At 52.8% G+C, this 24,319-nt stretch overlaps 7 protein-coding genes across 7 annotated transcripts; 4 read left to right on the top strand and 3 right to left on the bottom strand.

Moving 5' to 3' along the window:
• Positions 1–1,064: 1,064 nt before the first annotated feature.
• Positions 1,065–4,521, top strand: QC763_605630 (uncharacterized protein). The gene is made up of 3 exons (XM_062914403.1): positions 1,065–3,305; positions 3,525–4,085; positions 4,138–4,521. The coding sequence occupies exons 1-3, from the start codon at positions 1,755–1,757 to the stop codon at positions 4,234–4,236; spliced, it is 2,211 nt and encodes a 736-aa protein (XP_062762636.1). The 5' UTR covers positions 1,065–1,754; the 3' UTR covers positions 4,237–4,521.
• Positions 4,522–5,738: 1,217 nt separating this feature from the next.
• QC763_605640 (uncharacterized protein) lies at positions 5,739–8,150 on the bottom strand (the record flags this gene model as incomplete). Its single annotated transcript, XM_062914404.1, has 1 exon — positions 5,739–8,150. The coding sequence occupies one exon, from the start codon at positions 8,148–8,150 to the stop codon at positions 5,739–5,741; it is 2,412 nt and encodes an 803-aa protein (XP_062762637.1).
• Positions 8,151–8,581: 431 nt separating this feature from the next.
• UFD1 (ubiquitin fusion degradation protein) lies at positions 8,582–11,607 on the bottom strand. Its single transcript, XM_062914405.1, has 3 exons — positions 10,000–11,607; positions 9,627–9,902; positions 8,582–9,568 (listed from the first exon to the last, which is right to left on the bottom strand). Exons 1-3 carry the CDS (start codon positions 10,000–10,002, stop codon positions 8,711–8,713), a joined length of 1,137 nt encoding a protein of 378 aa, XP_062762638.1. The 5' UTR covers positions 10,003–11,607; the 3' UTR covers positions 8,582–8,710.
• QC763_605660 (uncharacterized protein) lies at positions 10,578–12,020 on the top strand (the record flags this gene model as incomplete). The annotated part of the gene is made up of 1 exon (XM_062914406.1): positions 10,578–12,020. One exon carries the CDS (start codon positions 10,578–10,580, stop codon positions 12,018–12,020), a length of 1,443 nt encoding a protein of 480 aa, XP_062762639.1.
• A 77-nt stretch (positions 12,021–12,097) lies between these two features.
• Positions 12,098–14,825, bottom strand: RVB2 (RuvB-like protein 2). The gene is made up of 3 exons (XM_062914407.1): positions 13,891–14,825; positions 13,592–13,818; positions 12,098–13,535 (listed from the first exon to the last, which is right to left on the bottom strand). The coding sequence occupies exons 1-3, from the start codon at positions 13,897–13,899 to the stop codon at positions 12,311–12,313; spliced, it is 1,461 nt and encodes a 486-aa protein (XP_062762640.1). The 5' UTR covers positions 13,900–14,825; the 3' UTR covers positions 12,098–12,310.
• QC763_605680 (uncharacterized protein) lies at positions 14,146–18,743 on the top strand. Its single transcript, XM_062914408.1, has 4 exons — positions 14,146–14,494; positions 14,566–14,888; positions 15,277–15,734; positions 15,790–18,743. Exons 3-4 carry the CDS (start codon positions 15,401–15,403, stop codon positions 17,877–17,879), a joined length of 2,424 nt encoding a protein of 807 aa, XP_062762641.1. The 5' UTR covers positions 14,146–14,494; positions 14,566–14,888; positions 15,277–15,400; the 3' UTR covers positions 17,880–18,743.
• A 1,663-nt stretch (positions 18,744–20,406) lies between these two features.
• Positions 20,407–22,781, top strand: QC763_605700 (uncharacterized protein; the record flags this gene model as incomplete). Its single annotated transcript, XM_062914409.1, has 3 exons — positions 20,407–20,837; positions 20,868–20,973; positions 21,090–22,781. The coding sequence occupies 3 exons, from the start codon at positions 20,407–20,409 to the stop codon at positions 22,779–22,781; spliced, it is 2,229 nt and encodes a 742-aa protein (XP_062762642.1).
• Between the last annotated feature and the right edge of the window lie 1,538 nt (positions 22,782–24,319).

Here is a 24,319-nt window from a genome sequence, read left to right on the forward strand (position 1 = left end):
GCTCATTGTCGGCAGGATGGTTTCCACCACCACTGTCAACCATGCCCTTACCCACTGGCTCCATCAATCTATTGTCAAACCAGCAAGTCGGTAAACATTCTTTGTTCTAAGTCGTCTGCCCCTTAAGCCGTGTTGCACGCGTCATTCAGGGGTTTAGTCTACATGCTGCCGCCCTGGTATAATGTCTCCAGTCTTTCATGCCTATCGGTCTCGAATCCCAGGACCCGATTACTGCTGGGCTTGGCCATTCTGAAAACGAGTAGCTGCCTTCAGTCGGTTGTTTTCGCAAATATCTTGCAGTCCGTTCCTCGAGGTTGAGCATCGGCAGGTGGCCAAGCGGATTCCGACCTTACAGCCTACCACAACCCACACCCAACCTGAACCTCCCTCAACTAGCCTGCTTTGTGTCATGAGGTCTGATCCTGCGACATACTAACAATTTTGTCTGACACTTTTGGCAACTTTTCTCATCTTTTATACATTCTCTGCTCTTGCTGCCAATGACTGACGGCAGGCGCTAGCAAGCCACCTTAACACAAGCCTTGGACCGCCGCAAAGAGAGTCTGAGACAACAGCTGCAGCCTTTTCATCCCAGTTTTGAGGCCACAAGATGATATTCAGACTCGACAAGCATTGATTCCTCCTTTTCGCATCTTTTCAAACAGTGCAACCGAGTCCTTTTTGCAGGTTCATCAAGGAGTCAAGACAAAGCTTCCGGGATCTTTTTCACAGGCACCCCGCCTGGTCCGACAGCCCCATCCTCCCACAGCCCTACCTTCACAGCCAGTCACCCCTTGGTTGTTTGTGATTTTGGTCATATTCAACCAAGCTGGCGTCAAATCGGCTGTCTCGGAGAGGGTGACCAGGGCTGTTAACAGGGTACATGCACCTCGGGTGAAACTCCCCCCACAGACAAGTACCCTGCTACCGCGACACGCCGCTAACCATTTCAGTGAGCGAAGCACGGTGTTCGGCCCCACGACTCGCGACAGTTTTTTGAGTGGCACAATCGCGAAGTTGTAGAATCTCTCTTCTGCCTCGTTGTCTGTCCATTCGCTTATCAGGTACGCGTTCTCCTTTCTCCCTGTCTCACTCCTCGTGCCCTTGGCCCTGTTTTTGATGCGTATTTGATTTGTACAGGAGTTCCTGTCCAAGTGAAGATGGTTCTGCGCCAGTGCAGCGCCAGGCTGTGCCCTTCTGGATTTTCTCAGAACACTGACAGCCATCACCATCATTTTCTTGGTGTTTCAACCACGGCATCCCATGTCCCCCCCCCTTTTTGTCATATCTAAGGCAAGCGCCACGGACCAAACCAGACACATGTGTACACACTGTTGACGGCATTTCCCCACATTTTTCTATGGTCAGCCTGCTGCCACTCCCACACACAGCCTGGGGCAGAACCTCATTTTGGCAATTCAATCTATTCAATTTTTTTTTTTTTAAGTTGTCGCCGTCGATGCCGAGTATCATATTCATTTGTAATCTTCATCTGCGTTATCCTTCCACCTTTTAGTCCTGGCCTCCGGTATGCTAGCTATCCAGAGCTACCAAAACACCCGCTCAGCCTGGGAAGCAACGATAGGTACTGCAGCCTTCTCTGAACTCAGTATCCATCAGTTGTCATCAACCGCTACATTGATTCTCACCTGGACAGGCACCAATCTTTATCATTTTCATCAAAGGCGCTTTCATCTGACGACCTTTCAATTCATTTTCCGCCCCCATTCAGCCACTAATGCTATATAATAGCGATGACGACTGCAAAACCTCGCGCCCGTGGCCTTCCGTACCTGCATCGGAATTGGAAAAGGGCATACGACGGCCTGACGTCCCAGATGGGCAACAAGACATCTTCAGAGTCTCGTGACTCTGTTGATCAGATCACCGACCAGCTTGACACCACTCAACGCGCCGCCAAACGTCGCCGCCTCGAGAATGATCAAGATGTCTTTCCTCTCTACGAAGACTGGAGCAACTCCAAACGTGGTCTTCGCATCGAGGTTCTCAAAGTCAGTCACAAGGATGCTCCCCGGGTCAAAAATGGCATCATGAACGGACTGGTCCCGCCGAACATCAAAGATGTCTCGCAAATCAAGGCTCGATGTCAACTCACCATCATGGGATACAAAGGCGACCACCCCGTCGTCCTCCACGTCGACAGCCAGGTTTGTGACATCAAAGTCTTCAAGAACCCCGCTGGTCAGTCCCCCATGGCGCGTTTTTACTCCATCCGACCATTCCACATTCCAGAAGCCAAAATTTCCCTCGAACGCGACGACGACGCTGTGTTTGGTCTGGCCAACACGTACTCTGTGCATATTGAGCTTCAGTCTGCTGGTGATCCCAACTGGCCACCACGTGACCTCGTCACCGTCAGCGATGAGGATCTTTTGTACAGTAACAACAGCGGCGGGCTGCCACCACGACAATGGGTCATGAGCGCCAGTATTGCGGACATTTTTAACAAAAATCACCGTAAGACGATGCGGCTTAGAGTCAAAAAGCATGTCAGCCAAGATATCGCCACAAACTTTCTTATGGATGTGGACGTGCGGTGGTTGACGGCCATCTCCACCCAGAAGACTATGCGGGAGCACACTAAGGATGTTCTTCCTTGCATCACGGCGTTTGATCCTGATGGACACAACAAGGTGGTTGCGAATGGGAATGTCAATGGGGTTGCTGTCATCAATGGGGTCAACGGTGCCAATGGGGTGAATGGTGTCGGTGGTGTCAATGGGCAGGTCAACGGGGGGTCGCTCCCAGACACTCCCGACGAGTTCATGCCTGAGGGTGATACGACACCCAACAGGTCGAGACGCACAAAACAGAATGTCAACTACAATGTTAGGCAGATGTGGAATACGGCTGTTGGGAAGGAACCCAAGAAGCGGAGGAAGTTTGGCGACGCGGTGGAAAATGGGGCGAATCAGCAAGTTGACGAGCACGTCATCACCTACCTCCTGCCCCCAGAACAGGTGCAGATGGTGAAGTTCATCTGCATCGTCTGCGCCGCCGAGAACGACAATTTGACCCAGCTCCGGCTACACTACCAGAGCCACCCGCAGTACCTGTTCAGCTTGGAAATTCGGCCCAAGCTGGGCTGCTGCGTCACTGTCAAGCCCAACAGCGAGAACCCGGGCAGTCCGCTCAGACCTAAGGTGTACCAGCTTGGTCTACCGGTGGAACCGCTGGATGTGGAAAAATATGTGAATGGGGACGAGAGCTGGCTTGAGCATAGGCTGGGTCCGGACAACGATAGGGATGTTGTGAATAATGGGAAGCCGGCGAAGCCACAGCCAGTAAGTTAGTAGAGTGACACAGCAGTCCATTCTTTCGCCTCGCACCCCCATCATCGCCAATTTCGTTATCGGCATCATCCCTCTTACCAACATCGTCACCGTCATCAACCAACACAACCGATTTTCAGTTACCTTCATGTCATTCCACCATATTTTTTTTTTTTTTTTTTTTTTTGTATTCAGCACACCACGGACAGAGCAAGTCGCTAATTTCAGCAGAAACCGGCCCCCAAAAAACCTACCAGACCAGTCGTCCTTGTTCCCAAGACGAAGCAGCCACTCTTTGACCCATACAGTAAAGTTGCCCTCGAACCCGGCACCCCAGTCCCTCAGTACCCGATAGACGACTCCTGGCTCTTGCTTAAGCACCGCGAGGCCCTGCAGGATTTCATCGATCTCAACCACGAAGAAAAAGAGTACATGCAAGAATGGGACGCCTTTATTCTCCGGAAGCATCTTTCGTCACAGCAGTACCTGCCCAAGGCGTTTTTGCAATTCGTGAAGGACAAGGCGGGGTGGCTGGTGGAGAAGCAGGCGAGGGCGGAAGAGTTTAGTAAACATGTTAGCACGCTGTTGGCGAGGAGGGTGTTGGGGGAGAATGAGGTGATTGAGTCGACGGCGTTGCTGAATGAGGCGAGGGAAAGGAAGAGCAAAGCGGTGAATGGAGAGGTTAGTGGTGGGGGTGGTGAGGAGGGGAGGAAGGGGAAGAGGACTGGGGGGTGTTGCGTGGGATGTGGGGAGCCGGTGCCGGTCAGTGAGATGGTTGTGTGTGGGAACAAGGTATGTTTTCTTGCCATCTTCTCGACAGACAGGTGACTAATTGTGGGAGCAGGAATGCACAAACCGGCTGTGGCACGATCGCTGTGTAGACGATAAGAAGACAGCGAAGAAACTGGGCAGGAAATGGAAGTGCAAGGGCTGCAGGGCTTAGTTGTCCACGCTATCTGTCATCCTCGTTAAGACTTTATGAGGGTGTTTTACTTCTCTCTGCTCCAACCCAACGGCCGATATAGAAAAGAAGGAGGGAACTAATTGGGAAAGGACACGTTTGACTAGGGATTGATTTTATGGGAAAGAGGAAGGGAAGAAGGGTTACTTGCGTTGCATTTGCATATGGGGGGGGGGGAGGAGGCATTATATACCATTGCTTCAGGGTACTCTGTGTTGCTGGCCTTTGCTTTTTAACCTGGATGGATAGATAGGGGGGAGGCACCTGGGGGGAGGGAAAAGGAAGGGGGGAGATAAGGGGGAAAGGGGATGGGGGATATGTTGTAACTTGTGTAATAAGTTAAGAACTGAGCTTGCTGATGGGGTGTCTGGGAATATCGGTATAGCGTTGGAACTGGCAAGATTTAATTTAAGCATGGGAGTGGAGAGAGGTGTTTACTATACTGTATGACATGATTGATATGGCCTTGGCTGCTGACATGCTTGAAACTGGATGGAAGTCGTGTGGCAGGTGCCATGGAGAGGATGTGGGCTACATTTTGGGCACATGAAATGTTCAAACTTGTCATTGCATCACTGCGCTCCTCCTTGGACACTGATCACCGACCGGCCATGCTTTGATTGAGAGTCAACCATGGAGCTAAGATTGATATCACGAGTAAACATTTTCTGTGGTGCTGATCGATTTAGCGGTGTTGCTAGGTAGGCACAGAACAATACACACACACAAACCTTGCATTGCCATTCCGGGTACTGTGTCTCTCCCTATTTGTTGACCAACAGAAGAAGTTGGTCTACATTACTATAACCATTACCTGGATCATATTTGCCTTGTAATGAACACCCTTTAGTACAGCCAAGCAGCAACAACATATTTCACACGTATACCTACCTACAATCCTTAAGGCCACATCCGACAGGGCGGGCACACGTAAAGAATCACTACCCCAACAGCCCAGGTTCATTAACACAGTCCTTGATTCCATTTACACAAGCTACTTAAACAGTATAATACTCCCACACAAACCCCTCCCCAACTCCCAAAATCTAAAGTATATACGTCCTGTTGTCCCTTATACCCTTCCTTTCCTGCATTATCTGTAGTGTTGTTTCCTCCTGTAGGTATCAGGGCAAATTCCCAGGTATTAGACCACCCCACCCCTCCCATCCCGCCTCCATTGTGACCACATGTGTGTAAGATATAAAGTAGCAAAAAAGCCAACACCAGTAGACGCCCCCCACCCCGCCCGGTCAAATTCCAAGTTTGAGAAACCCCCAAACGCCAGTGTACAGTGCAAGAACTCCAATGAAGACAGGAAAGAAACACAAAGACAGAAACGAAAGAGAAAAAGAAAACCGTGAATCTACAGCCGTCCCGTCCTGACTGTACCGTAACCCAGCCCTTTCACACACAGGTTTAACTCCCGGTGCCAACTCGAGCCAGCTCAATACCTGAAAAAAAAAAAAAAAAAAAAAAAAAAACCATCACCAAGCATACCCCTCATCCTCACCCTCCCCCCCATCCCCACCATCCCAATCCTCATCACTATCATCATCCCCCTCCCCGCTCCCCCCCTCGTCCACATCCACAAAGTCATTCATGCTGTACGGCATAGCCACCGGCTTCCCATTGTCCAGCACAACCTCCACCCTGTTACACATTCCCTGCCTGTAGTACAACTCCTCCTCCTTTTCCTCCTCCTTTTCCTCATCATCAACCTCCATATCATCATCATCTTCTTCTCCCATAATATCCTCCCCATCCGTCTCCGGCTCCGCATACGAAAACCCAAACCCCTTCTTCTCCGCCACCCTACCACCCCTCGAATCCCGACCAACACTACTAGCCCGGCTGGAGGGGTTGGAATACTGCTCCCTGATCCTGCTGCTTCTCCTCGACGGGCTATCCACGCCCCGTTTCTTGGTTTTCTTGGCCACAGACAGAGGGGGTTCAACCACCTCCCCACCAACAGCAGCAGCAGGAGCAGCTCTCAACGAAGTAATCCCCGTATCCTCATCAAAATCATCCCTCAAAAACACCTTCCTGAGCGTATTACTCCATCTGTCCCTAAAATCCGACCTCTGCTGATACGGCACATCAAGCATAACCTTCAAGTCAATCTCCCTCAACCTAGACAGCCCCCTCGCGCAATCAACAAGCGACCGAAAAAAAACCTCGGCCGCCTCCGCAGTCCAATGCTTGAAATCCTTCAGCTCGATCCCAACCAACGTCTCCGGCCAAACAGGCGCACTCTCAAACCTCTCCAGCACCCCACACGTCGCATCAACATTCCGATACCCCAGCTCAATCTGCGCCCCAATCTTGTAGTCCATCACCACCCACTTCAACCTCGGACACGCCTTCCCCAAAATCGTAAGCCACGAAAGCGACAGCGCGCGGTTATGCCTCAGCGTCAAGCTCTCCAGTCTATTGCCGTGCGTGAGCAAAAAACTGGCGAGATCCTCGTCGGTAACCTCGCAGCAGTTGATCAGATCGAGACCTCTAAGGTTCCTGGGCAGCATCAGAAGGATCCTATCGTCGACTCCATTCGAGTACTCAAACCCGACATGCTCCAGTTGCGACAAGGCATTGATCGCGTCGGCCATGTTCTTCACAAAAACGTTATCCCTCTCCAAAACCTCCGCCTCATCATCCCTCGACGTGGCCTCAAGAGAAGGAAGCTGGTAGTTGAGCAAGGTCACCTTCTTCACACTGGACAACTCCCTCTCATGAATCTTCTTGATCTCCCCCCAGTCAAACGCATGTTCCGTGAACCGGCGATTCCATCGCCACTCCACCAGCCTCGCACCCGACGCCTCCAATCCTTGGAACAGTTGCCTGGGATACCGCCAGCGGAGGTTGCTCCCCATATCCCTCATCACCGGGTCGTCCTTCCAATGGTACAGCTCCAGCGCCTTGAGCTCGGGGAGGTGACGCAGCAGCTGTGTAAAGTCGAGCGGCTCACCCCTGTGAAGCTTGGAAGCAATCTCATTAACATCGATAGAAAGTCTCCTGATCTTGGTCCGATAGGCAAATAACGTCGTGCTCGGGTCTTTAGCAAGGAGCGACACAAGGCCGTGTGCCATACCCCTGCTGGCCAGTGGAGGGCGACGATATAAAGCAGTGATGGCAGGCTCTTCCAAAGCTCGACAGATTGTGCTTGCAGCAAGAAGCCATTTCGCTCTATGCGAGTCTTCAAGGGACGAGGAGGCATCTTGAAAGACCTGCTCCCAAAAGAACCAGGGCAGATTGACCCAGTTGGGAATGAACACTTCCTGAGGTCTGGATTCAGCGACAGCCTCTGGCGTAGTAGTCGCTGTCTTGGGCGGCTTGAGCACCAATTGCCCAGCCCGCAGCGTCTGTCTAGTAGGCGTCGTCTTCTTCCTCCTCTTCGCAGACCTAGCACTACTCCGTCTCGGACTGCCGGTGCGCTCGACACCAACACCCAGCGTCGTCGTAAAGCTCCCATGATCATCCTCCTCAGGGTCACCCTCACCCTCATCATTATAAAACCCCGACCTGTGTCTCGTGCGTTTTGAGCGACGACGAGCGGTACCAGCCGACAAAGCACCCGGTGACACGGCTCTTTTGCCGTGCGACCCGACAGGCGTCCGAAATGGAAGCGATGTGGTGATTAGCTGCTGCTGCTGCTGCGGTGATTGTATCACACGATGGCCGTTGGTGGAGGTGGTAGAGCTGAAAGACGAGGCTGAGCTCCTGGTGACCCGGCTGCTGAGCGAAACGTGGGGATCATCGGCCTCTCCTCCTGACGACACACCCCCCTGGACGCCGGCATCTTGGCGCGGAGTACGAGGCCGCAAGCTCCGGCGCAGCACCGGCGACGTAGCGGATCCAGGTGTGTGAGACACCACCACACCACCGTTGCGAGTCTTCATGGCGAGTTTGTGTGGGCGACCATCTAGTGAGAAGCCACAGGTTGGAACGACAGGTTTCTTTTTATCGAATGCAAGTGCAAATTAAACACGGCTCGAGGCAAGAAGATGCAAGTCGCAGTTCGATGGTTGAAAGAAAGAGATCCGGAAGCGGGACGGCCTGTGAGCTGTGAATGGTTCACTCGCTCATCTGTCAAACCTTGGCCGATAGTGGGGCACAAGCTTTGGTGCAAGTGCCCCTCCAGAACAGCCATCGGGTTAGGGTTAACAGAGGCCATTACAGTTATCAGCATATATATATATATATATATCAGAAAACAAAAGGTGTGCTGCATTAGATAGATAGTATTTCTCAGTTCATGTGCTAGAAGGGATTTAAGCACTCTGGGCATAGCAAATCATAAAAGCAAAACCCAGTCCCGGAATCGATGACTGCACTCTGCTGACTGCTGCCGACTTCTCTATCCACTATAGCAGTTTGCCTCCTGTCCCTTTGCCTTTCCCAAAAACCCCAAACGCCAAACAATGCATTGGTCAAAGTGAATTTTCATGCCACCAGTCATTTAGCGGGGGTCCTTGCCATCCAACCGCCTCCCCTTGCTTTCCTCTGGCTTCTTTTCAACCAGAGGCTTCTCCTCGTCCTCTGGATTCTTGACCACTCCGCGCAACGTCTGTCCTCGGCCAGCAAAGTGAGGCTGCTTGGCGTTCGCCGCCTCTCTCTCCTTGTCCGCAGCCGTCTTGACAGGCTTGATCTCATACCCTAGGAACAGTTTATTTGGCGGCAAACGCAACGGCGCCGGACCGTTATTCCTTCTCTTGGGCAGCGCCGCAGCAGGTAGCGCAACATTCCCGATGTTAACTGACGCACCAGCAACTGGAGTCGCCGGCTTTGGTGTTGACGTCTTACTTCCCTTCTTGCTCAGCCGGTTACCCTCCCCAGCAAAGTTCCCGATCATGACGTTAACTGCGCTGGGAGCAATGGCACCGTAGTTGATGGCTTGCGCCATGGTCCCCTGGCTGTGCATCAGACCTCCGGGAGCCACTCCACCTGGGCCCATGGCACTGCGTGGAGTGCTGGTGCCGCTCCCACGAGGCTGTCTCTCAGGCTCGACATAACCCACTGGTGGGGCAAAATCAACACTGACATCGGTCTCTATCATGCAGACGCCCATCTTGTCCGTCTCGGGCTTGACCTCCAGCACAGCCATCTCGTAAATCTCGTCGTTGTATTCAAAGTTGAAAACATCACCCTTGGTCAGAGTGGCAAAGTTGCGAAAGGCCTTTTCGAGAACGGCGCGTGGATCGCTGATGTCGAGGAAGTTGACTGACTGGGGTTGCAGCTTGACCAGCTTGGCAAGCTCGAGAGAAGTCGTCTTGATCTGGATCATGTCGCCGACGTCGAGTTTGAGTGTTTGCATCATCTACCACTGGTTAGCACGGCACTTATACTCCTTCACAAGTGACTTGTAGCACACATACCCATTGAGGAACATAAGCCCTGCCCTCCTCGGCCACGAACTCTAGCACGCCAGCATGCGTGTGCTTGCCCTCGGCCCCGTTGATCAACTCCAGCATGATCGGCCACTGGACGTGTAACCTAGATACCTTGTCGAGAGCCGAAGGAGGGAGGAAGATCTTGGAGCCGTAGTTGAGCTCGGGGCGTTCGGCGCCGGGGGCCATGACCAAGGGGTAGCAGCGATAGTATTCATCGAAGCGCTGTACGCGAGGGGCTCTACCCCCGCCTCCGTAGCCAAACTGTTTGTAATCAGACATCAGCAACGTGCTTTCGAGATTGTGCTGCCGGCGGGGTGGTGATATCTCGGCGCTGCCAAGGGTGCAAGGATGAGCTTACCATTTTGCTTGATGGACCGAGATTTAAAGCTGCCTGTAAAACCGCGTAGCTTTGGTTGCGTTGCTGGGGGGAGGTAAGAAAGCTGCTGTATCTTCCAATGCGGCGTTGTGGTAGCAAAAGAGAAAGTGAATGGCAGCTGGTCGTCGAGGTGCCGAAGGCAGCCAGTGGATGACATACCTAATGTCCGTCACAGTCGCGGCCCAAGCTCAATGCGCACTGTGGGGTTCCGCGGGGTGTTGTGGCTGCTGTGGCGCGACCTTCAACAGCTTTATGTATTCAGAAATTGTCTGAAGATTACTCGATGCTCTACTGAGAGTGTATATACTATTATCAAGTGAATCTCGAGAGAGCTAAGCTGGCAACCACAAGGTGCTCCCTGGCGCTGCATGTGAAACCTTTAGATTCACCATCACGACCGAGCCTCCTGACGTCATTCCTCCCCCAACCCCAACCCTTATCGCTTACCTTTCATCTCGATAATCGCAACATATCGCGTCCTCAACTTCCCATTTCACCCTCACCACCACCATCACCATCACCATCACCACCACCACCACCCCCCATCACACAACCACACCATGGCCTCCCGCTTCTCCGCCGCGCGCCCCAAACGCGCCTCCGAAGCCTTCGCCCGCACCCACCACGGCTCAACCTCCGTATCCTCCTCCAAAAAGGTCCGCTTCGACGTCCGCAACCCCTCAGCCCTCGCACCCACCGCCGACTCGGACGAATCCGACCAAGAAGAACAAGACCAAACCCTCGCCGCCGACGTAATCGGCTCCTCCATCCGCGCAACAAAACGCGGAGCAGTAAACATCGACGGCTACGACTCCGACTCTGAAAACGAGCATTTTGAAGCACGCGCCGAAGCCCGCAGCGACAAGGTCAACCTCGAAGACGCCCTCGACAATTACAACTCCCAACCCACCACCACCTCTCAACCAGACTCGGACGATGAAATCGACATGTTTGGCACCGCCGACTCAGACACTGAGTCCAAACCTCCCAACAAACCCTCCAAAAAAAAGGACAAAACTGTCAACTTTTTAGATGTTGACCAGATTGAAGGTCAAGAAGGGGACTCTAAATCAGGCGGTCACATCACCCTCAATCCTTCAGCCGAACCCACCCTCTCCGATGACGAAGACGACGACGAAGAAGAAAACCCCGACACCATCGCCGCCGCCATCGCAGAAGAGGGCCTAGACGAGGAAGTCGGCCTGGGAGGCCTAAAAAAACATGCACCCAAGATCGACGCCTTCAACATGCGCGCCGAGCAGGAAGAGGGCGCTTTTGACGAGGCGGGGAATTTCATCAGGAAGGCTGCTGATGCTGATGCTGTTCATGACCGCTGGCTGGAGGGGGTTAGTAAAAAGGAAATGAAGGCTGCTGCTGCTGCGCATGAGAAGAGAGAGGAGGGGTTGAGGAAGAGACAAAAGGAGGAGGATAAGATTACGACTGGGGAGTTGATGACGCGGCTTATACTAAAGCTAGAAAAGGGGGAAACTGCGCTGGAGGCGTTGGCTAGGCTTAGGAAGGGGCAGAAGAGGGAGAGGAAGGTGCCGAGGTGGAAGTTGGAGAAACAAAAGAAGAAGAAGAATGGGGGAGGGGGAGGGGATGAGATGGATGTTGATGCTGGTGGGGATAGAAAGGAGAAGGATGCGGAACAGGAGGGGATTAAAGAGGCGATTGGGGATATTGCGGATGCGGCGGACAAGTTGATGGGGAGGGAGTACCCGGATATATATGACTATGAAAGGGAGAGGTTGTGCAGGATGTATTATAATGAAACAGGGGAGAGGTGGGTTGAGCCAGCAACGGAAGAGGAAGAATCACAACCAGCAGAGAAGATGTGGGAGTTTAGGTGGGTGGACGGACGGGATGGGGGAGAAGGGAATATACAAGGGCCTTTTGACGGCAAGACTATGGAGGCGTGGAGGGAGGCGGGGTATTTTGGGGAAGGGGTTGAGTTTAGAGTCAAGGGGACAGAAGGGTGGATGAGGGTGGCGGATTTTGTTTAGCATTGCATCGATTTTTTGATTTTTGGGAAGCAAAACAAGGGACGTAAAAGGAGTTTTCAGCGATACCCAAGTATGTAGTAATTCGTAATTTGAACACATTAACAGCCCTTGGTGCACCACCATGGCAGTGATGCTCGGTTTGGTCTCTCAAAGCAATCTATTTCATTACAGTTACAATCCATGATCTGCCTCGCCATGTAAACAAACACAGCAATTCTCTTTTTACCCCCTATCCCGTAACGCCTACGCAAAAATTCCCATAGACAGCAAGCATACACATTTCCCCTCTATCACGAGGTATCCATCTTCTCCCCACCCCCGACCGCAGACACAACCGCCGCCGCAGGAGCAGCACCAGCACCATTCTGCACTCTAAAATCCACCGCCCCGTCCTCCCCAATCAACCTCTTCTCCGAATCCTGCACGAACTTCACACTCCTGCCCGGGTCATAAAACAGCTTGAAGCTCCTCTGCACATCCTCGATACCAATTTGCTTGCTCGCACCCCTCCTCTTCGCCCTGATGAGCTCCGAAGTAGTGATAAGATTGCTCGCATACCTCAGCCCAGCCTCCTGTCCAATCTTTGTCAGGAGGGCAAGAGCATCAGGTGTGATATCCACTTCTTCCTCCTGGGCACGAATAGTAAGAATCTGCCTGATTTCGTCGCCGTTATAAGCGTGCGTGTTGATGATTGATACACGGTCGAGGAAGTCGAGGGGGAGACCGTGGGGGGATTTATAGTCTGTTCCCCTGATCTTGGAGTGTCCTCTGTTGCTGGCCATGATGACGATGGGGGCGAGGTCGGACTCGAGGGCGCGGTTGATGTACGAGAAGCATTCGATGTCGAGCATGTGGACTTCGTCGATGAAGAGCACGCCGGGGACTATTTCGGCTTTGCCTTCTTCCTTCCACTCTGCTACTTTTGTGTTGATTTGATCGCGGATTTCACTCCTGATCTCACCGGTATCACCCGAGAAGAGGGCCAAAAAGCCCTGGGTGCGGGAGTTGATGACGTCGATTTCGTGGAGCGAGACAGTGTGGACGACTTCCTTGCGTTTTTGGAGTTCACCATCGGGGCACTGGAGGAATTTTGTGTCGACACCCATGGCGTCGTAGTCGCGGGAGCGGGCGTAGGAACGGCCGAGCTTGGTAATCTTGCCGGAGGATTTGTCGATGGAGATGATGTCTCCGGCCATGACGCGCTCTTTGGTCATGGCGTCGATCATTTTGCTGCCCATGTCGTAGATGGCTTCCATGTCGGTGGTTTTGATAGTGAGCTTCCCTTGCTTTGCGCCGCCCGTGACGGAGCGGTCGATCTGGATCTCTACGACTTCGCCCTCCATGATTTCGGAGTCTTCCTTGATTCGGACGCCGATGGACTTGCGGAAGGCTTGGGTGAGGGCTTCGGTTTTGGACATTTCGAGGGAGAAGATTTCGGAGGCGGCGAGGGTAGTGAAGGGGACGTCGGAGCCGAGGGATTGGGCCATGCCCATTGCGATGGCGGTTTTGCCGGTACTATAATCAGGTGGTTAGTGTCTGTTGATTGGGATCTAGCGCTGGACGTTGCGAACCTTGGGGGCCCAGCAATAAGCACTGCGCGGCCAGCAATCTTCCCCTGCTTGATCATCTCCAGCACCACAGCGGCAGCTTTGCGCGCCTTCTCCTGTCCTACCAGGCCCTGGGAGGCAATTCTGGGCTCGAGGGTATCGGCATCAACACCCAGCCCACGAATGTGCGAGTGGGCGGCGATGAGGTTGAGCCCCCGGAGCTCTTTGCTCTCGGAGACGGTGACGACGGGCTGCATGTTTTGGTCAGTTATGCTCTCTTGTTCCTGGGTTTGGCAAAGATTCATGGTATCCAAATTACTTACAGCAGCCATTGTGCGCTTGTTGCAAATGACTTTGGAGAAGATGTTAGATTTTTGCCGTTCGAGGAAGCTGGTATGAACGCGCCAACACTTCTTGGAATCGCGAGGCTGATGAGATTCGACTGATTACTGATTAGAGTTATCGCGTCTTGGCGCTGTGCACATATCGAGGCAAGGTATGCATCAACTGAGCAAATGCCAAGAACCAAGATTAAGGCTTGCTGCTCCCAATTCCGACTTCCGACAGCTCAGCAATCCAGGCTACCCCGCTTTGGGTATCAATTGCTGTAGGTTAAATGAATGTTACGCTATTAAAGTCTAGGGTTGTTGCTACAGTGGCGCGCGAATTTCACTGCCTACTGTTCTCAACCGCGTCGCGGGCATCCATCAGGCGACTTGAAATACAAAAGACCATTCGCTCAGCGCCGTGTGGCAGAGAATAGAGACGGGCCGAGCGAGGTCGGTGCCTGTTTGAATATCTACACTACACAATATTTTTGTTGCCTTCCGATGTCTGTTTCCCATCAGCCACTCGTCGAAGAAAAATTAGCGGACAACCTGACCAGGATTTTTCTTTCTTTTTCGAATCGACAACGCGTTTCCTCGAGTAAGCAGGACTGTGCCTGAGCAAACTCTCTACACATTGCTTCTTCTCTCCTGACAGGGACCCCCCCGCAGAAGAGCGCAGCTGCCATTGGAACATGCCTCTTAGCGCCTACCCGTTTGCTGGGGGTGTGCTTGCCTCTCAATGATAAACCTTGGAGCTCAAAGTTTATAAATCTTCCAATCTCCAGCTCACCACCGCGTTGATTCCCTGTTTATTTTTGCTTGCTTTCTATTTTACATGCATGCCCTGGTGCTGCTGGATCTCTGTTAACACTGCTCGCTTTGTTATTAGCAAGCCCCGCGCCGTTCAACCGTGACGCATTGTACTTGCACGACCTTCGAAGCTCGGAATTCCCCCGCGCCACTCGTTCGGCCCTTAGCCACTGATTGCTCCGGTAAGTGTAAACTTCTCTCCATATCTCTTAGCCCGCGCGCCATGGGCACACAAACCGACATCCTTGAGGCCAACGTACCTTGTGCTCTTCATACAACACTCGTGTACATCCTGGACCAGAAGTAGAGTTGATAGACTTATCCTACCTACTCTTCCACATCCATGCACTTCGTGAGCCACCTTCATGTTTCGGCTCGCTGCATGGCTGTTGACTTCTCTTAAGCCTATCAACTGCTAGACATGTCAATTTTCTTCTACCTGCCGACGCCATCTAGACTTGGAAAACCATCCTTGGGTTTCTTGAGTTATTGTGGTAAACCTTGCGATTTGTCTTGGGCGTGTGAATATATTCTCGATGTATTCGAATAGTTGCTAACATGATTTTGCAGAACCCCTGGCTGTGGTTGAGTTGTTGCCGCACCATCAGTCACAAAATCATAAAGTCGACAGATAGGAGACGTCCCAGCAACTCTGTGCTTGCCGCCTCGGCCCAGTCCGGGTCGCTGCTCCAACATGTCTTCCGACCGTCGGGCGTCTGGGGCACTCCCAAGCCGCCGTGGTCTCGACGAGAGATGGGACTCGTGGGGCTCACGGGATGTTCGTCGGGACGATTACTCCAAACGTGAGTCGAGAGACGATTATTATCGTTCAGGAGATCGAGAACGCGAAAGAGAGCGGGAACGAGAACGGGAACGTGACCGTGACCGTGACCGTGATAAGGACCGTGATCGTGATTGTGACCGTCAAAAGTTGTCGTCACATCATGTAGCATCACTAGTTGCTTCCGTCGACTCGGACCCCGTTAGTGGCGGAGCTCGTCAGGACTGTAGTGCCGCCACAGGAACACGTAAGTACTCCCGTGGATATATACGGACTGTCTCTAACGATTGCATCTGTTCTAGCAACTCGCCAGCTAGACGTGTCCACAAAAGGTGCTGGCGGGGTTGAGGAGGCTTTGAAGCACCTCGCAGCCATGCTAGCGGAGAAAACACGCTTCAAACTGCACCTGGAATTGCTTAAGAAAAGCCAGGCGCAGAGGAACAAGGAGTACGAGAAAGTCAAGCGGAATGCCGCTTCCTTTGCTTCGGTGCCAGACTTGCAGAAGGAATATCGGGACAAGAGTGACAAGGAAATCAAGGACGTGGAGCATCATCTCAGGAAGCTGCACTCAATGGAGCAGAACGCAATTACTTTCTTCATTAATTGTTTAACCTCCTTTCCGAACCAGACAGGCTTGCAAGCCCACGCGCTAGCCCAATCTCAAGCATCGACTGAAGAATTCAAGGCGGCGCTGGCAGCCTTGACCAAGACTGTTGAGCAACAACAAGAAAGTCTGAAGAGGCAGGAGGAAGGCTGGAAAGAGCATGGCGAAGCCGTTGCAACCCAAATCGCACAGGCTGAGGAGAATCTCAAGAGTCGTGACGAAACGACCAAGGACATGTTCGCCAAACTCGAGGCGAAGTTTGAGGCGAGGTTTCAGCAGTTGGAAGAAGGGAAAAAGCAACAGCTGGAAGCCCAGAATCGGAAGTTCGAGGAGGTGCAGGTGAAATCCCAGGCCATGGAAATTGCCTTCAGTAATCTCAGTCAAAAGTGCCAAACCTTGGAGCAGGCTCTTTCCAGACAGGCCAAGACCTTGGAGGAATCGGCGCAGATTGTTGCGTCCCACACAAAGATTCTCGATGACCACTCGAACAGCCTAGCCGAGCATTCGGGCGAGTTCAACACCCACTCTGAAAAACTCGCTGCACACACCCAAATCCTTACCGCACAAGAAGGAGCCCTTTCGCAGCAAAGGCAGGCCCTTGCTCAACAGTCTGAAGCGCAAGCTAACCAAAGCCAAGAGCTTGCAAATCAAGTCCAAAAACTCGACACTGTTGCCGAATCGTGGCGCAACGAGTTGGACATGAGGCTTGTCACCATCACTAAGACGTGGCAGCACCAACTTGAGGGAAGGCTTGAAAAGTCCAACGCCTCTCTACTACACCAGCAGAATCTCACAGGCGACATGTTTGATATCCGTACAGGATTGATGACAGTGATTGATAAGGTGAATAAGATGGAGACGCGGTTTTCCGGTATCGATGACACGTTGGGGTCAGTGGGCAATAAGACCAACAAGATGGAGGAGCGACTTTCCAACATTGATGTGGACACGCTGGATGCTATGGGCGACATTACTGTCCAGTTCCCCAACCTTGAGGAGAAGGTTAAGAGTTTGGAAGGGAATGTGAAAGCGCTTGAAGGCAACGTCAAGAACTTGCAAACAGAAGTCAGCAAAGTTCAACGACAACGATTCGAATCACCGACCATGGTGACGATGCCGACAACTGTCGAAGCGCCACTGGCAGGCTCTGCTGGGGTATCGAAGCAAGTCTTCTCGGCGACCATGCAGGCCATTACGGCCAAGTTTGGCGATTTGATCAATGCAGTTAAAAACGACTTCACGGCACTGGAAGACCGGGTGCAGTCGCTCGAAGCCAAGGCGTCCCTTAAGCAGGAGACTCTTGGCAATCCGGATATGCGGTCTGACATTGCCCGACTAGACCTGGCTTTGACCAACTTGAAGTCGGAGGCGACACACAACAAAGTCCAGATCAACAGTCTGACCGAGACTGCCAATAAGCTGGCCAAGAATCACCAAGTGGTCGAGGACACTTTGAAAAGCAACATCGGTTCTTTGACTATGAGTATAAGCACCCTAGATGACCGCTTCAACAACCTGACCACCAAGAGCCTCTTTGACCACATGGTTTCGTACATCTCGACGCTCTACCCAGAGCCGGCTCAAATCAAGATGGATATTCGTCACCTCTTTGACCTGGTCAAGACGCTGCAGGCAGGCTTGCAGGACTGCCAGGGCAAGGTTGAAAAGGTGGACGACATGGCGAAGGCGTTGGATTCGGATTACCACACAAATGTGAAGAAACGGAGGATTGATTCAAGCCCTAATATGGCGGGGCTGAACGGAGTTCCGAAGGGCGTTGCCTCCTAGGTGCCTGAGCAACCCGGGGGAGGAGACCTGGGCCAAGGTGTACGACAACGCGCTGCCATGCCGGCTATATGGTCAGGAACAAGATGGCCATTTGGAATTTAGGGGCAAGATTCTACGAGAAGAGAGCCTTGATTACTTGGCCTGGGTTTGCTCGGTGTGGTTGGAGAGTCTACAACTACCCCACGGGAGGGAGTGTGCATTTTTACGATTCTGCGCATTTCTTGTTTCTTCACAGCGTTGGGTTTTCCATCTTTATGCCCTTGACTTTTCGGTCACCCCGAGACTTTTGGTATGATTTACCAGCACGGCGTTATGGTTCGTTGAATGTTTTGGGGTGGGAAGGAAGGGCAAAGGACAGAGGCATGGTGTGCCAGTGACTACCTGGCACACAACGCTTTGCTCACGTATATACGTTGGAACCACTCATGTGTTTTTTTGCATCGCATTGCTATTATGATTTACAGCATGGCGTCTTGGTTTGGGGGTTGACAAGCTGTCTTTAAATTACGTTGCGAAGACTAGAGGGAAGCAGGAAGGGAAGGAAAAGGGAAAGAAGCCTTGTGCTATAATGGAGCCTCGTTGATTTCATCATCGACATCATGTTCGACCACGAACAACAGACGTTACATTCGTCAGTGGCATTTTCTTATTTCTATCAATAACACCGACAGGCAGCAGGTTATGGCATCTGAAGTTGGTTAAGGAAGGAGGAAGGCGAGGTCAAGGGAAGCGAGGAGTTTTGTATTTTTGGTGGTGACGTCTCACCTTAGATGTAAAATGGGCAGATTAAGCTGCCTGACAAGTGACATATATGTGTTGCGGGCTAATTGTTAGATTACTAAATCAAACATTGTAATGTGTGTATCTGTGTTTGATTTTGGTTTGTCTAAATGTGAGCAGTCTATGAAGGGAACAGAGCCTTGCCAGGAACTGGAGTACCTAGGGGTGAGACAGATCACGTCAGCTGTCATACTTAAGCTTTGGGCTCCGGCGGCTTGGTTAAGAGGGATGCAGAAAGTCAAAACTGGGCATGTCTTTTTTTTGGGGGGGGGGGGGCAGCTGATGCCAAGACTTATGTGTTATTTTCCCGGTTTGAATCTGTTGGATGAGATCGGACCAAGTGCCGGGTGATGGGCTGGCGCTAGGCCGAGATGGTTTGTTTCTTCCAACCGAGTGACTGTTTATCTGTCTACTCCGTACCCAGGAAGAATGGGAAGAGTGATGGATGAGGGTGTACCTGTGACGATGAGAAGAACAGACGGGAACATCTTCTAGGTGTAAATAAAAAAGTCCCCAGCGCAAAAAGAGCCAATAACTCTGCAGACAGCTTTCAGGTCGACCCGCCCGTAAAACAGAGCTGGAGCACACCACTGACACTTCCCTGTCACCCTGTTCGCTGCCCCCGGTCCCCGGCGACTCCACTGTTCGCGCACCGCTGCCCGCCCGCGGGAATCCACCCTCGGCTTCCCACTGTCCACTGCCTGCACTGTCCGTTGTCCGCTGCCCACACCCACAGCAACACCCACGCCCACACCATCCTCAGCATCACTACGTCCGGACCGCACGATACCATCTCCGATTTTCCCGCGTTCGAGCCGGCTCGTGATCACGCTCGACCCCCGATTCCACTTCCCATACCTACCGCGCCCCTTCGATTGACCAGTCCGTTGCCCTGTCGCCATCATATGCGGGCAACATCACGACCAACCTACCGTCTTTTCGAGAGATGTGCTCGTGTCTGAGCCGCGAAGATAAGGTCGCTTCTCGGAGGCTGGGATAAACTCGGAGGACAACCACCGATTTCGACATCGTGAGGCGGTATTATTTTCTTCTGTCACGGACTGACGCCAGAGAGGCCGTGTCGCTACCGCCGAGCTTGTTGACGGGAACTTTTGGTACGTGTGTTGGCACATTCTGTCTGCCCGTTGGGGAAACCTTGATGCGAAAAGACCCAATTGCCCCCGCAGAGTGAGACCCGAATCTCTGATTCAACTCGAAAGGGGGGCAATATTATTATTGTTATTTTTTATCTCTTTGCGGGAAGCGCGCCGGGGGAAAAGAGGTTATCGAAGACAGACACGGGGCCAGACTGACTGACGGGTCGCGACCTGGCAGACAATTTGCGCGCGCGCGCACGAGCTTTCTTCGTTTCTAGTTGCTTTGCGCACCACCTCCAAGCAGAGCTTGACATTGTGTTGTTCTTTTTCTTCGGTTGCTTGCGTGCAGTTATTCGGTTGGCATCCTCCGGTTCCTTCCAAAGCTTCCGCAGACTACGGTCCAGCAGTTTAAAGAGCAAACCTGCCTTTTGGGCCGCGGAAAGTTTGGTTTTCCACCTCCACCACCACCAAGCAAAGGTCTGGATTCTTCCCCATCATCGAACACGCACCGCACCAACATCCGCATCCTCCACTTTTTGTGCGGCAACGAGAGAAGAGAAAAGGCACCGCCAACGAGACGCCACCAACTAGAAAAACGAGCTACACGACCGACCGCACCACTAAGATACGAGCGCTCAAATGTCCCAACAATGAAGAGAACGATGGATGGAGCGAAGAAGAATGCAGAAGATCTCGTGGCCCAGCATATTCTTCCCAACTGCCCGTACCATCTCTCGTTGTACCACAACCGCCAGTACCCCAAGGCTGAGGAGTGGTGGTTTAACGGCCCCAGCGCCCGCCTGCAGTACCAGACCTTCTCGTCCGATGCCGAGCGTGGGTTTTTGTATATTGTACCGCCGTGGGTCATTGTCGAGGAGGAGCAGGCCGCTCAGATGCCGCCCAGACCGGTCCCCAAGACGGGCGAGAGGAAGAAGATAACGCTTTCCGAGGCGTTGAAGAGGAAGCAGTCCCCCATGTCGCCCATGGGGAATAATAATAGTAGTGAGACGCCGGTTAGATCGGACAGCCGGGTGGCGAATGGGAGTGGTGCTCACAAGCCGCCACCACCGCCGCCATCGAGGGAGAGGGAGAGGGAGAGAGAGAGAGAGAGGGAGAGGGAGAGGGAGAGGGAGAGGGAGGTTGTGGTGAAGAAGGAGAGTTTGAAGCCAGTGGAGAGGTCGGATGCGCGTCGGGTGGTTTCCAAGACAGATTCCCGGGTGGAAAGGCCACCACGGCCAGAGGTGAATGGGGACAGGTACGAATTGAGAGGGAAGAGGTCGCTGTTGTGGCCGTCCATGCTAACAAAGACGACAGAAGTAAACATCCCCCACCGCCACGGTCGCAGCCCGAACCCGAGAGCAGAAAACGTGTCGCGGATACTGAATCGAGCTTGCCCCCACAAAAGCGACCCAGGAGCGAGCAGGTCAGCGCCTCGAAGCTGGACCGCGAATATGGCCGGCAGCCAAAACCGGAACCACCACGGGGTCGCGACAGAGGGGCCCCTGAGAGAACACAAAGAGAGCGAGACACAAAGAATGATTCACTGCGTCCGACCACGAATGGCTTGGCGCCTGCGTCGACGGACAGGGACAGAGAAAATACTGCGTCTCCGAGATCAACAATACAAGTTAATGGGTCGAGAGTCCGGCCAGATAGCGGCAGGTCCACTCCTCGAAAAGGAGAAGGGTTGACGAAGTCGCTGTTGCCCGAGCTATTATCACCACTTCACCCAAGTCTGGAGGCCGAGCTCGAGGAGCACAGGCCGAGGAGAAAGCTGGCGGACAAGGCGCCACCGCGATCACAAAAGGCGGACGGGGGCCCGCCACCGGCGAAGAAGAGGAAACCTCCTGTGCTGCCGGAGCTTTTGTCGCCGACGCTGCCCGCGATTGTGGAGGAGGCTTTGATACAGAGCAACCAGACGCCGGCCAGAAATCAGTCGGGGAGTCAGTCAGAATCGTCTCCTAGCAGCGCAAGAAAGACCATCATTGCGGCCCCGTTGATATCACTCCCCCCACCGGCAGAGGAGAAGCCGCCCCCGCGACCCAGCAGGATCGTGACCCTGAAGCTGAAGAAGGCCAACGCCAAGCGAGCCAAGGACTTGTTGAGTCTGCCGTCGAAATCGGCAAAGGACGCCCTCAAGAAGGAGCGGTCGATCAGTGTGGAAGCAACGCCGCCGCCAGCGAGAAAACGGCCTCGGCCGGCGGATGAGATTGAGCAACCCCCCGCTCCTCCGCCGGTCATACCACCCAAGTCCCGGGGTGTCAAGGCGGAGCTCATGAAGAATAACCATAACAGTCCGTCGACTCCGTTGAGGGTGCCGCCGCAGGGTGGTAGTGCTTCCCAACCTACACCCCTCCGTCCCAACTCGACAACCCCGTTGAAACACAGCATCACGGCGGCAGTGTCTGGGAGTGCCGAGGCGGTCATTGCTGCTGCACGCCCCCCCACGAGGGATGTCGCACCCCTCGACCCGAAAACAATCGAAAAGTCGGAGCACCACCGGAAAATCCACCAGGAGCTTGTGGCTTTGGGGACAAAGATCAAGCACACGCGGGATGACCTTTCCAAGTCTAGTCATGGAAACCCCTCCCCCGCAGAAGAGAAACGGCTCTCTGCCCTCCACCTCGAGATGGTCCTAACATATTTCCTCGCCTTTTACAACCTGAATTTGTCGAGGACGTTGGCGGGGAAGTCGGGGGATATCCAGATGTGGGAGTCGCTGCTGCCGCATATTGCAGAATTGAGGGGGAGACAGGGGGTGAGGCAGAGTAGGTGTTTGAAGGCGTTGGCTTGCCAGCTGCATGCGAGTTGTTTGGATCAGATTGTGCACGCGTATTTCATGCTTGATGAGGGGAGCGCGGGGGTGTGGTTTAGGCGGGTTGGCGGGGTGGTGCAGAAGGGGGGAGGATGTGGGCTGAGGCGGAGGGGTTGGTTAGTTTGGTGGGGGAGGCACGGGGTTGAGGATGAGGGGGGGTTATGGGGATGGGGGTTGAGGAGGTTGTTAGGGAGGCGTTGGTGGTTATGAGGAGGTGGGCGAAGGGGGGGGGTGGAGTGGGTTGGTGAGGGGGTGGGGAGGTGGGTTGGGGAGGGGGGGAAGGAGGATGGGGGTGGTGGTGGGCGGGAGAGGGGTGGTGGTGGGAGGGAAAGGGAGAAGGATGAGGGGAGAGACAGACACGGTGGAAGAGATCCCCCGCCGAGAGAACATCGTGATCGAGATCGAGAACGGGGAGGCGGGAGGGATAGAGATCGGGATAGAGACCGAGATCGGGACCACCCTCCGCGTGAGAGAGAAAGGGATGGCCCACCAAGTCACCGTGACAGGGATATGTTGCGGGATCGAGACCGTGACAGAGGAGGAGGACGGAACTCGGATCGGGCGGGGAGATGAGGATGGGTTGTTTGTTTGACTTTTTTTGTTGTTGATCATTTTATCTTGTTAGCGGGATACCACACCACTTGTTTCCAGCGAGGGTTTTTCTTTTTGTTTTTTTTTTTTGCTATGGGAATGGTATGGGATGGGGATGGGGGAGTTTAAAGGTTTTGTTTCAAGTGTAAAATGGGATTGTCAGACATAAATCAGGTATGCAGATATGGGGATGGAAAGCGGATTAACTCACAAAGAGAAAGGGGTTGTTGTTGTTGTTGTATTTGAGGTGTGTGATACTGAGTGTTTATCTTGGAAAGAGAGAGGTTGTGGATGGATGAATGGATGGATTTGTTTAATATGGGTTGTTGTTGTTCTTTTGTTCCCCGGGGGGGTCATGTATGAGATTGTGATGTTGGAGGGGGGGGGGGGGCGATATATGGACTTGATACCAGCCATGTTTTTGAGGTACCTGTGAGGAGAGCTGGGGGGTAAAATGGATGTAAATGATACCTGTTAGCTGTTGGAAATTTTGAAGATGAGTTGGCTGTGATCTGGACGACAGCAGGTGTGAAAATGGCCGTGGTGTGATATCTACGGTGGTTAACAGGGTGCAGGACCCGTGGTTGATGGTCCATGGAGAGAGGTTATATCTATTTTGAGCACACTAGGTAAGGTAGGTACTTTTGTAAACGCAATCTTTGACTCATTCTATCATTAAGTTCTGAACATTTGACTTTGGGGGATTAAGTGTCTTTCTCAGTCACCATTTCTATCTCACGGGCACAAACAATAGCTCCCTCCCAGTCAGACCTTTTTGCTTTGCTGATTCATGCAGGGCATAGCAGGCGAACCATCTCCTCACACAGGTAACATAACACCTGTTGGGTTTCGTCAAAGGAAGGGTGGTTAGTGATTATAATGCGAATATACCTGAGGCTGTAGGGGAGAAATAAAGTCGTTTGTGATGGCGATTCATACATCTCATTCGCTATGGATATCCATCATGTTCTTCGGTGATAAATCGTGGCTATATCTCCATTGTTTTGATGGTCTCGAAGTTGCAATATTAACTAGAGTCCATTTACGAATCACTTGATTATTACTGGTAGTGACAATCTCATAGTACTTTATCAAGTCTAATAAAAGTTGAGTAAATACCACTATTCTTCTCCATTCCACATCCTAATAACCCCTCC

Source organism: Podospora pseudopauciseta, chromosome 6 (genome assembly GCF_035222475.1).
Source record: "Podospora pseudopauciseta strain CBS 411.78 chromosome 6, whole genome shotgun sequence".
In the NCBI taxonomy this organism is placed as follows: domain Eukaryota; kingdom Fungi; phylum Ascomycota; class Sordariomycetes; order Sordariales; family Podosporaceae; genus Podospora; species Podospora pseudopauciseta.

Coding starts and splice junctions, on each gene's coding strand:
- QC763_605630 (XM_062914403.1), top strand. CDS start 1,755: ATGACGACTGCAAAACCTCGCGCCCGTGGCCTTCCGTACCTGCATCGG. Junction 3,306..3,524: donor AGCCGGCGAAGCCACAGCCA/GTAAGTTAGTAG, acceptor TAATTTCAGCAG/AAACCGGCCCCCAAAAAACC. Junction 4,086..4,137: donor TGGTTGTGTGTGGGAACAAG/GTATGTTTTCTT, acceptor TTGTGGGAGCAG/GAATGCACAAACCGGCTGTG.
- UFD1 (XM_062914405.1), bottom strand. Junction 9,569..9,626: donor GGGCTTATGTTCCTCAATGG/GTATGTGTGCTA, acceptor AACCAGTGGTAG/ATGATGCAAACACTCAAACT.
- RVB2 (XM_062914407.1), bottom strand. Junction 13,536..13,591: donor CTTATTGCTGGGCCCCCAAG/GTTCGCAACGTC, acceptor ACCTGATTATAG/TACCGGCAAAACCGCCATCG.
- QC763_605680 (XM_062914408.1), top strand. CDS start 15,401: ATGTCTTCCGACCGTCGGGCGTCTGGGGCACTCCCAAGCCGCCGTGGT. Junction 15,735..15,789: donor TAGTGCCGCCACAGGAACAC/GTAAGTACTCCC, acceptor CATCTGTTCTAG/CAACTCGCCAGCTAGACGTG.